Raw genomic sequence first — 11,807 nt, 5'->3', positions numbered from 1 at the left:
CCCATAATTCATCATGCTTACAGTAATGGATGAAAGAAGGCAGTGACGTAACAATAGCTAATAGATTTCCTCTGGGACTACAGCTTTGTTGTAGGTTATACAGAAATCTTACCAAAAAAATACAGAAAAGATGAGCCATGCAGTCTATCGATATTTCCCGTTGATAGATGTAACATGTGTGTTACTGGCCAAGCTTGTTCGGTCGAGATCGAGATGACTAGATATTGGCCGAGCTCCTTTTTGCGCTTTAATAGAAAAACAAAAACAAAAAAAGGAACGAGGCCACTATCCAGACATCTTGACCGAACAAGCTTGATCAAATTGATTTCTTGTATAGCTCACAGGTTGTGCTTTAGTAAGAACCAAGAATGACTTTTTTATTTCGAGATCCGGCGGGAAAGAAATCAAATCTTTTTGTAGCACATTAACCCATGCGAGTAGTATGTTTTCTTTGTTTTGACTGTCTTCTGCCGCATTTTGCGACTCCGTTGCCGACATTGTCCAAAAATTATAAACTTGGTAAGTCCGCACTGTAGTGTTTGTTCCTATTTGGATAAATACCTTAGCTATTATATAATCTTTATTCTATTGGTTAGCACACCTTTGACCGCAGTCACGTGATTATGCTCTCATATCATTGTAACTTCATGGCATTCTAATAAAGCAGTTGTGTAGAGCACTTGGTCTGTGCACGCTTTACTCTATAGTAGTAAATAACGAACCCTAATACACAACACGCACCAAGCAATTTTTTCCTTTCACGTAGCCAATCAGAACAGGATTCGCTTCATATTGCCTACCCTTTCCACCCCCACCCCCCCAAGAAACAAAGGACGGGAGGGTTTCTCCTTGGGGGGGGGGGGGATACAGTTACAAGTAGGCTACATATTGCCTACTGGCACTGCCAGCTACCGTACTCCCTAATGAGCCCCACAAAAAGATTAGAATAGTCTACCATTCGCACTATTTTGAGTAAACGTGTATCACTTCGTAACCTCGCCTTCAGTCACGTTAAACTGCGACGTCTTTGTGACTTTCATCATGTATTAATGCTAAGCCAACGAAAATTCAAATAAAAAATAGAGCAGTATAGCGCCTTTAGAGGTGTAATTGTTTCAATAAGGCTTTCGAGGAAAAGATAATGAATTTGAAAAATACTCCGCCGTTTTCTCGTAACAGGAGGTACCTTAATTTCTCGTTGGTCTATTGCTTAAATCAACTTTTTCTATTGCTGTTTGGTTGATGGCAATCTGTTTTTATCCTCACCATTCCTAGCCAATCTCTCACCTTTAATTGCTTCATTTTCCTTTTTTCACATCTCACTACACTAACATGTCTGGTTGATTTTCCTCTCGTTGAAATTATTTTGCTCGTCAAACGGCTCAAAATGCCTGTTTGAAAAGCACTGATGACTGGGTTGTTTATGAGTGATGAAACTTTAACACGTTTTACGGCCGCAATTCCACCCCGTTAAGTGTCCACTGCTTGCAATATTAGCTACACATGAAAAGCTTTTAGACCGTCAGTTTGGCGTTTCTACAGAGAGCGTGATTAACGCTTGATGTTTTTCCTGACCTTTGGCAGTTATTTGTTAAAGCTGTCACAAAGCTTAAATATCTTTACTAATGACGAATTTTGTGGAGAAAACACAAAGCAAATATGGTTCAGTAGCACCTGGTTTATAGCAAACAGTAATAAGTTTTCTTCTCAAACAAACGGACAAAGCCAGGTCCGGCGGAAGAGTCATTCTACTTAAATTTTCCTAAAAGCAGAATGCATATTTTCCACACTGTTCTGTGTTGACTTCTCATGGTATTGAAGAGGAGAATTTCTTTAGCAATCAAGAACTTCTGAAGTTGGCGATCATTTCCTTAGACCTCTTGGGCTGGAAGTTAAATTCAGTGTTTAAAATATAAGGAAAAAGTAGATGCTAGCCACTCATTTGGGGTTTTAAAAATCAAGGAAAGTTTTGTGAGGGCCACATAGTTATCCTGTTCGAGGTAAAATTTCTTCATTTGGTTGCGTTGTTCGGGGAATAAAAGACTAAGTTATAGATTGTGGTATACCGATCGAATGCAACCACTTTGGCCACATCAGATGGGGTAGTTCAGTAGGATGCGTTTTAAAGCGCGGATCGTACACCACTCACTTCCACGACACTATTCACAACTTCATAACAAGACAGACCCTCGGTCCAAGTCGCAAGGTAATAGAATCTACCTGTTAGCAGCATTTGAAGTAATCTCCAACCCAACCCCCCCCCCCCCCACCACCGCCTTCTAAAGGGCTAAGGGCGTGGAATATTTTATTCAAATTGATTATTGAAAGCAGTGGATTTTGTTTAGATTCTTAGTCTTAAATAATCTTTGTTAGCGTACGCAGCAAGAGCGTTTTATTAGCTCTTTTTTTGGACAAAAATTGGTTAAATTGTATATCGGTCAATTTGCAAACAGCCGCCTGGTAATCGTTTAGTTTTACTTCATTCACTTCGCGCGGACTAATTAATCCTTTCACTCCCAAGATCTCATTGTAAATTCTCCTTGGTGTCTACCATACAATTCATACGAAGTTAGTTAGGAGAATTTGGTGTTGGATTCACTGATAATTCCCTCCTTGATTTTCTTCTTTATTCTCATCACTTGTCTGTTTCATATTATATTGATGTTGTAAGGAGAAATTCTGTTTTGGTCTCTCAAGGGATGTTCAAGGGTTCGTAAATTGGATTGAACCGTCCGCCAGATGATCGATGAATCTGGAAGCATTTATGTATTTGGAGGAAAGAAAGCACGCTAAGTTTTACAGCGGGAAGTGAACACTCAAATTCTATTTCCGAACAATGTTTGTTCAGCTAAATGGAAAGAAAAAAGAAATAAAACAAGGAGGTGAGGTTGTCAATTTAACTCTCGAGTTACGTGACTCTAAGCACGACTATTTTCTTGTTTAATAGACTCCTAAGCACATTAGAAGTGCAGAAAACGTCAGTGACTCACCTCGGAGGGAATAACAATTTGCTACCTCGACGAGGAATCCGCTTACTCTTAAGGTAAAAAGTGCATTATTGTTTGGTAATTCATCGGTAAAGGAACACATTTGGTATTTTTGTTTGATATGTAACCATTTCGACCTATTTGTGAGATTCAAATGCGCAAAAAAATATTTTTTTCCCACAACAAGGGGAACTCGGAAGGAAAATAGACTGATATACTCAGGTAATAGTGGTTTTCTCTGCTACTACTATACTCAGTTAGTTAGAGTGCTAGTTGTTTTCAGGTAATTTATAAGTAAAAAAATAATTGCGTTGGTTTTGTCTGATGAATAACTCGTACTAGTACCATTATTTTTGGCTTGCTACATGCAGGCGACAAGATTGGATTATGGCGTGCGGGAAATATCGATTATCTTCATTGATGAATAAAATTTTGAACTGACTCCGCCTTTTTGAGAGAACTCTACTATTCATCGGAAAAACTATTTCGTGACTGTTTACTTTTTTATTCATTTTCTTGAACGGAAAGGATTTAAGTAAACATGAATCTGCCGTTAATGTCTCTGGAAGTTCACAGACTATGTAAACATTTGAAATTGCAAAATTATGAAATAAATGACATGCGCTCTGGTTAGAGTAATTTGTCAATTCGCGACATTCGGTAATTATAATTTTCCAAATTTATATTAATTTGAACGTCGACCAAAAATGAATAGCTTTTTGACCATAAGATAGAAACTTTGTTCAAAATCTTAAAGAAAAAGGTGATCGAATACCAGATGCCGGAAATTTATCAATTTTAGCTTAATTTTAATCGGCGGTTTATTATTACTTTTGTACCATTGTTCGGGAAGGCTTTATCTGATATCCATTTGCCGCCCTCTGGGGTAATATTATCCCTTAACGGCTTAATTTCGACCAATCTGTCTTCAGTCAGATTTCTTTTCTTATCTGGCTTCGGCCCGCTAAGTTTTTTGCGGGAGATTTCACCTTCGTGAAAACACCAATAACACACTCGAGTGACTCGTGCGAGAAAAGTCGACCACTCAGTTCATACGCCTAATCTTTTGGCAAAAAATTTCCCATTAGAATTAGTGGAACATTTCCAAACCATTCATATAATTTTTCAAATTGAGTAGATTTTAACTATTTCCATGAGCTTTTCCTCGGGTTGAAGGTTATTTAAACTATTGGAAAATGTTCGAAGCGATTTTGGGTAAAAAAAATTACATCTTTTCTTCACTAACTTTCAAAATTTCACATAATTTGACATGTTAGTTGTATTACAGGTATAAGATATCATCTGGAAGTGGTTATGACCGACTAATTTTCCAGTTTGTAATTTTCTTTTAATATAAGGTATAAAGCGGAGCGACAATTTTGAACTCATTTGGGTTTGTAATTCAGCACTGCTATTATTAGTTGACAAGTCTGAAGAAAAGGGAATTTTTGGACAATATTTATGTGCGAAAATAACACGGGACAGCATTAACGTTTTGCTTAGTTAACCACCTAGCTCTGAACCTTCTAGATTAGCATTTTGGCAGTTTCGAACAACTAAAACGTATCGACAATTATGTCTCGCTTGCCAAGTATTCCAAATCAATTGACAGAAGACATTATCATAATTTATGCAGCTGCATTCATCTCCAGTTACAAGGCTTAAAAGCTGGAACGGAAATTAAAAAGACGAAAGACAAAACTCTTGTTTTGACAGGCAAGGACCCGCAGTTGAAATAGCTTTGGCAGATATGGGTTGAGTCTGTCATGTTTTGATGATGAAATGTGAATTATTTGAAAGTTGCTGAAGATTGTCCATTGAAATCAACTTTTGTTGAGAATCAAGTCTTCATTTACTTTCATTAATACTGAACTTTCTTCGTTAAGACGATAATGGTTTGATGATTTGGTTCTTCAGAAAAGGCAGGACTGTTTCATGCGTTATATTTTGTCTCTTTATCATTATTATTAACTGAATTTCACTGCCGATCTCAACTTTAGCTTTATCATCACAATAAGTGACGATTACCCCTAAAACTAAAAAAATTTAGATATGTCCTTTCCTTGTGCTAATAAATCATAAAATCACTGAACAAAGTGTGCAAATTCAAACGAAAAATTATTTTTAAACTGAAAAAGAATTGTCTTTTTTTTTTGGGAAATTGACACAAACACAAGTTGAATAATTGATGAGTTCACACTAAACCACACACAGTTTAATTTGTTTTCGTATCGTACTGAGGTATTGCAATTTTCTGCTGGCATCTGGGAATCAATTCAAAAACTGAGGTGAAAAAAACAATTCACCGTCGACAAACCTGTCCTCGCTGGCTTGGAAGTGAAAACATTGTTGTGACGAACGCGAAAGTGGAGCTGAACCAGATAACACAGGTTCGACCTCTGGTAATTTTTATGCAAAGTGACATAGCAGGTAAGTTTTTCTCAGTTGCTTTTATTTATCATTCTATGGTCCATAGATTAAAATTTCCCAGCAGGATAAGAGAAGGTGCAATACCCCCAAAAATTGTAAAGTTGAGAAAACGTCTGCTGATAAAGTGCAGCATTATTCCAAGTTGTTTTACAAATTTAGGTACCTAGTACAAAATTATTTGTAAAATTGACATAGGAGGAGTCTTTGAAGGTTAGAACCAGTCTTATTTCGATAATTTTACTCTTACTTTACCATTATTGTTATACATACTTTAAAGGTGAAATCGGTATGAAGGAAAATTTTTAAAAATTAAGAAAATTTACTCGGCATCGATTGTAAGTTGAATTATTTCACCCTTCGGTGATACGTCGAGGACGGATAAGCTCTTCATGTAGCAATAATGCTCGTTTCTCTTTTCCCATCAGTATCTTATTTCCACGTATATTGTGGAGATTTTTCAGCTTTGAAAACTGCCATAGCGGTCGATCAGTTAGACTATATAGTCTTCTAAGATTAAAACCAACTTCCTTTAAACAGTCGTGCTATAATTATTTACTTACACAGGTGAATAATTAGAGACCAGAAATTTTGTCGACCGACGCAAATCCTCAAAGGTACACTTTAATGGTTAATTTTTTGAGAAAGCAAGCTTTTTTCGGAGAGATTACGGTTGGAGACGCAGCGTTTCAGCAGAGTAAGCAGGGTGGTTTAGAGATATCTGAAATACCTAGCCGGCGTCATTGTGTCTTGTGCTTGGACGAGACGCCAAATTCTCCCTTGCTGGCACCGTTTTTATAAACGAGTATTATGCCTACTGGAAATAATTCCAGGAATCTTCCCTGAAAGAATATCTACATTCTCGAAGTTGCTTTCGCGTACTTCGGTCAAAATGCTTCGTACTACGTCCAGTTTGGGATCACTTCTTTCGAAAGAGTTTACTGGGATCAGAGTCACACCTTCTATAGTTTCATCAAACACGTGTTCTCTTGGTTACGCTTAACCACGTGTTGTTGAAAAAGATAAATGTATTTTCAGATCTTAAATTTTTTTGTTAACTCAAAGGAAATTTATACCAACTTCAAGTAACGGACCGGTTTTGTAGTGATCTTTTGAGGATTCACTTAACCAGATGTTTGTTTAGGCTGAAAAATAATGTCGTTTCGCATTTTACAATTTTTTTTCTTTCATCGTGTAAGATAACTTGTTTTCGGTCGCCATTTTGACTACTGTTCCATACAGACGGTTAACGTTTATAGTAGGCAAGAAGTCTTTTTTCTCGACAAGATACGACTACCGCGAAAAGAACAAAAATAACTGTGAATACAAATGTTAATTGCTGTCACCAGGAGATGGGGAAATTTAACACGTTTCGGCGCAATCCAATTTGCAGACATGTGACAATGAGGTTGAAGTCTGATTGAATTTTAAAAGAAGGAAATATGAGGAGACAATACTCACCGAATCATGCTAAATATTATCAGCTGCCGACAGGTTAATTCTTTAACTCGCAAGATCCAATGATTAATTCTCCCAGCTTACTATCATACTTTTCTGCGTAAATTGGACGGGAGAATTTGGTCTTATTCGCACATAAAAGCCACTAGCTGATGAGCTTGCCTGTTCTCATAACCTGTCTACGAGATAGAGTATTGGAATTGCAAGGAGAAATTATATGTTAATCACTCATGGGGTTAAAGGATTAGAAGCAAACCTAAGTTGCGTAAGTTTTCGCGGTAAAGCTGGCTCGACGTCTTTTCGATAACTGCATTTATTACACAGTTTCCGTTTGTGACCCAAAGAGAATTTACGGTACTGGCGCACCTTGATTCTATATCCGCATTTGAATTGCCCTAAATACACTTCTACTTCTTGCGGTGCTTGGCTCGAATTCGTGTTAAGTACTGGTTCTTGTTTCTCTGTCGGGCGGCACGATAAAGTAAGTGTTTTATCCGGTTACCTTGACACTTGGGTAACAACGTTGGAACAGTTGTCACCTCTTTTTGGGGTTGGGGGAGGAGGAGGAGGTTTTCAGACGCGTGTTCGAGGCTTTTAGTCATACAAAATGAGCTGTGAAGCTTGCAAACGACAAACGACTTCTGTTCCTTTTCTTTTCATGACCTCCACCGTGTTTCGTGTCCATCATTTTGCTCGTTTCCTCTAATTGAGAGCCTAGCACAGGCCGCCAGACGAGTGGAGACAAGCGAGGGGCAAATGTTAAGCACTGAACACGGAAACAAAGACATTGACAACGGCAATATCTTTATTTTTGCGCTTCCTTCCCGTGTGCTTTCCTAGATCCGACAAATGCAAACACTGCACCCGTGCTAACTTGTTGCGAATCTACGAATTGAGGGCGCTTTGCTTTTATCAGGCTAAATTAAATGTCAATAAATTGAGTAAACGGTTTTCTCTTCACAGACCCGCGCCCGTAATTTGCTCTATTTCGCGTCTATTCAGCTCCAGAAAAAAATTGACCCAGTTTCGTTTGTCAGAAGAAACCCGTTTCCCTTACAGAAAGGGCGGTCCGATCATTTAATTGTGACCATTTGTTACAATGACAACCACCGAGGCAGAAAATATGTATAATCAGAAGAATTCGTGAAGCGAACGTAGCGTTAAGAGGGTAAAGAAATCAAGAAAGAAAGAGTTACTCGGCAAGCGAATCATTGGCCATGCGCGAGTCGAACTTGAGAGAACGCGGAAAAATGTTTTTGTCTCGCGCGATACCGACGAATGCAAAATGAATGCAAGAAAAAGAAACATTGATGAACTAAGAATGGTGGTGCGCGCAAGTACAGATACATTCAAGTTTGGCTAGGTGAAGAAAACTTAACTTGATACTCTTTACTAAAACACATTCTGCTTTTGAGTGGCGATAATACTACAAAAGCAAAGAGATGTTATTTAAATAAACTTATCGCCGTTAACCGCCTTGTTCTAGACCATATGCCAATTTAGCCAGACTTTTATCACATAAAAACGTTGACTTTTACGAAGCGTTTAACAGAGGCTTGAAACTCATATAGGAAAAACATTTATTTCCTTCAAACAAACCACTTACAAAGATATATCGAGGTCCATTGACTGTCTCAGACTTCGGCTCCAGTAAGTCTTCGTGTTGATGAACGGCCTAATGATTTCTATCTAGAAGAGGCGCCCTTGCAACTAGGTCAGCGAAGTTTTTGCATGAACGCGAGTCCAGTGAAAAGAGATCAACTACTGACCAGAAGTACAATTTATTCAGGATCGTTAAGGCAGCTGCAAAACATTAAAAACGAGAAACTTGTTCTCGATAACAAAAGAAGGTAGCAGAGAGAACTAGAGAGAGACGGAAAACTCGCGCGTTTGGAAATTCTAAAGTTAAAAATCTCCCCTAGTTGTTTGCGTGCGTATGAACGAGTTTACAAGTGTAAATTATACGTCTAGAAGTGGCCTTAATAACTAATGCTTCTAAAAAGTCAAATACGTGAAGTGACTCAGCAAAACAAACGAGTGAGATTAAATCGCTTTTTTAATATCATCAATTCTTTTTGCGGTATGTTTTGATTAGTTTCATTTTTATTCTAGAAATTAAAGGATAGCAGCAGAGAGATGATGAAATATTTCTACTGGGCTCACAATGACGTTTTGACTTTTGTTGAATAAAGAAGCTATCATGAATAGCAGTCTTCATTAACGTCAAGTAACAAGCCATCTGAGTAAACACTTAAACAAATTAATGCAACGTTTTAGAGTTTTCAGTTTCTATTTTATGAGTCTCCGGACATACTTTACATTATCAAATGTCATGCGAAAAAATTTTCTAAATATTATTCGATTGCGATGCTAACTTTGGTTGCATTCATCTCTCTCTTTTCAGGAAGAAGTTTCATTAGTCCTCATTACCGGTGTTTCATGATGAATTCTGCGTATGTGGCCAGTTAATGAAAAAATCAAACTGCACCTGTCCTTCCGATTATGGACTCGGATTCAAACAGTCAATTGCTCGCTTCGAATATCTCGCTCATGATCTTATTCAAATTCAGTTCCCTTGCTAAGAAGACTACAAGCAGTAATACAGATGCTTCTGTACTTTTCTTCGCAGATTGATCGAGAGAAGATTATATTTCACTACTTTGGACTATGCGCGCGGATTGAATCCGAAGGAAGTCCTGCCTAGATCAAAGATGACTTTCTGGTTGTACTTTCAATTATTCCCGTATTTGTTCGCAATAAAAACAAGTCAAGGTTTGGAAAGTAACCACAGACAAGTTCTGACCATTGGAGGGTTCTATGCTTCAGGAAAAATGACCACTTTTCAGAACGCGTCGGGAATCATCCAGACCGTAAATGAAGCAGTTCGAACCATAAACGAGCGCTCGCAGCTTCTTCCCGGCTATAAATTGGAGATCGAATGGAGGGATACCAAGGTCTGTAGAAAATATGTCTGTATTCAGAATATCAATTCCAATTAAACTAGCTTCTAAAACGATTTCAATCTTCTCGCTAACAGAAATATATAGCAACAGATATTCTGTTATGATAGAACACGGTTTCATAATCAACAGTCGTAAATTGGCATGTAACAAGGACGAAAACGACAGTGTTTGATTATGTAGACTTCAAAGTCGATTGAGACACACTTAAATTCTATACCTTAATTAGCCGGGGTAGTTTGATGATTTTTCATAACAGCAGTCTCTCTTTATTTTTGTTGTTATAATCACGCTCGACATGACATGTTTTCATATACACATTTATTTCGTTTAATTTTCTGTTTGGTCGACTTCGTTCTTCTCTTGTTCACACCTTTGTATATGCCCGTATAAAATCTTTACTTGAGCTCTGTGAAAATTGCATGCATTATGAATACCACTGAGAGACACAGTGTTCCGTTATACTGGCAACAAACTGAAAGTGCGCTGCGACAGAACACAAACGATTATTTTCTAAAGTTTCCGCGATGGTTGTTCGTCACGTGTTATTATCAATCTCGGATAATAGGGAGGAAAAACAGAAAGACGGCGAGATAGAGAGATAAGTAGGAGAAAATAGCAGGAAATCCGCCATTAACCATTCCAGACACCAATGCAAATTTTTCGTAAATAAAAAGGTGCTCTTGATTTCCAAGAAATGTTATGGGAGTAACGACACTCGTCCAATAATCATTGTTTTTATCCTGCATGGCCTTGTTTTTACCCTTGAGGATAAATTTTTAAACTGATAACGCACAACATTCGCTAAAAGTTGACTCGTCAGAGTTTTTTCTTTTTCAAGGCGAAGATGTCTTCTTCGCCCTTAATTAAATAACTCAAGACGTGAACTAAATTTTAAAGATTGGGCCAATAACGCTCCTAAAGTGGATAATCGAGAACGCCGGACCCACGTCTTAGCGATAAAGGAAAAATTTTAAAACAGCCTTCGAAATCGCTCTCAAAGGGGGTAAATTTTAAAACGCCGGCTTAGCGTTTTCGACTAGAAACCATTTGAAAAGCGGGCTTCTCATGAACGCTGACGTCACCGCTTTTTGCATCTTTGTGTCCCTGATAATGCGCATGCCCAGGGATGCTGAAAATGTCTTACTAGTTTTTTTTCAGTAGGGGGGGAAACTTTTTTTTTTTGTTTTGTTTTTTTTTCAGAGTGGAAACGCTTTTTCAAATTTATCTTTCAAGTTGTGAACAGAGTCTTCGTTTGCTTCTGAACTTCGTTGCATTACAATTTTTAATCATGAGACGTTTGTACCCATTCCGTCTGTAGCGAGCCTTTTAGGTATCTCGTTTTGTATTTCTCAGCGAGTTTTTCTGTGATTCGTCCTCGACAATATTTCACTTGTCATTTATTTTGTTCGCTTTTCAGTGTCAGCTGGGTCATGGAGTCCAGGCTCTGTTTCAAAGTGTTAACGAGTCTCCTACGAAGATAATGCTCCTTGGAGGAATGTGTAGTGCTGCAACTGGACCAATTGCCGAATGCTCTCACCTTTTAAACCTGATACAGGTGATTTAATTGTATTAAGAGGGTTTGAAAGCAGTCAATCTCAAGTAACATTTTTCCATGGGCAGTAATTGAAGTTGGCTTGACGATAATAACTGAACGAGTTGATTATGGGCGATTAGGCCGCGAAATTATTAGTCATGATGTGTGCGCAAAAAAAAAAACGAAAAAACATTCGAAAAAAGACTGGCGCGCGAAATGGTCGTGTGTGCTCAATCTATTTGCGAGGGGAGAGCACAGTGTATGACCCGAGATGAGCTCATGCGCTGCGCACCCGAGCTAAGCGCACAAGTTGAGTGTTCTAGCTATATTTGTCTCATATAACTCGACACTTTGTTCATGTTTGCTGTGTCTCTCATATTGCGCACCAGGCCACACTTTCATATATGCGGCTGCCGACATTTACAAACTGTAGTTCCC

General features: G+C 38.1%; 1 protein-coding gene across 7 annotated transcripts in view; it reads left to right on the top strand.

Annotated features, from left to right (window-relative positions):
* The first annotated feature begins 2,737 nt into the window (after positions 1 to 2,737).
* Positions 2,738 to 11,807, top strand: part of LOC113682797 (gamma-aminobutyric acid type B receptor subunit 2) — a 19,367-nt gene continuing 10,297 nt past the window's right edge. The window contains exons 1-4 of one of the 7 annotated variants that reach the window (XM_089182422.1): positions 2,945 to 3,043; positions 5,229 to 5,417; positions 9,502 to 9,826; positions 11,253 to 11,390. In XM_089182422.1, the coding sequence (XP_089038548.1) occupies positions 9,584 to 9,826; positions 11,253 to 11,390 (381 nt within the window). In that variant the 5' untranslated portion in view covers positions 2,945 to 3,043; positions 5,229 to 5,417; positions 9,502 to 9,583. Of the gene's footprint in view, positions 3,044 to 4,643; positions 5,418 to 7,118; positions 7,354 to 9,104; positions 9,394 to 9,501; positions 9,827 to 11,252; positions 11,391 to 11,807 lie in introns of those variants that run through there. The other 6 variants (XM_089182421.1, XM_089182419.1, XM_089182418.1 and 3 more) reach the window with 6 other exon arrangements.

Source organism: Pocillopora damicornis, chromosome 9 (genome assembly GCF_964200805.1).
Source record: "Pocillopora damicornis chromosome 9, jaPocDami1.2, whole genome shotgun sequence".
Classification (NCBI taxonomy): domain Eukaryota; kingdom Metazoa; phylum Cnidaria; class Anthozoa; order Scleractinia; family Pocilloporidae; genus Pocillopora; species Pocillopora damicornis.
The sequence above is the reverse complement of the archived record's forward strand: the minus strand, read 5'-3'. Positions and strand labels throughout refer to the sequence as shown.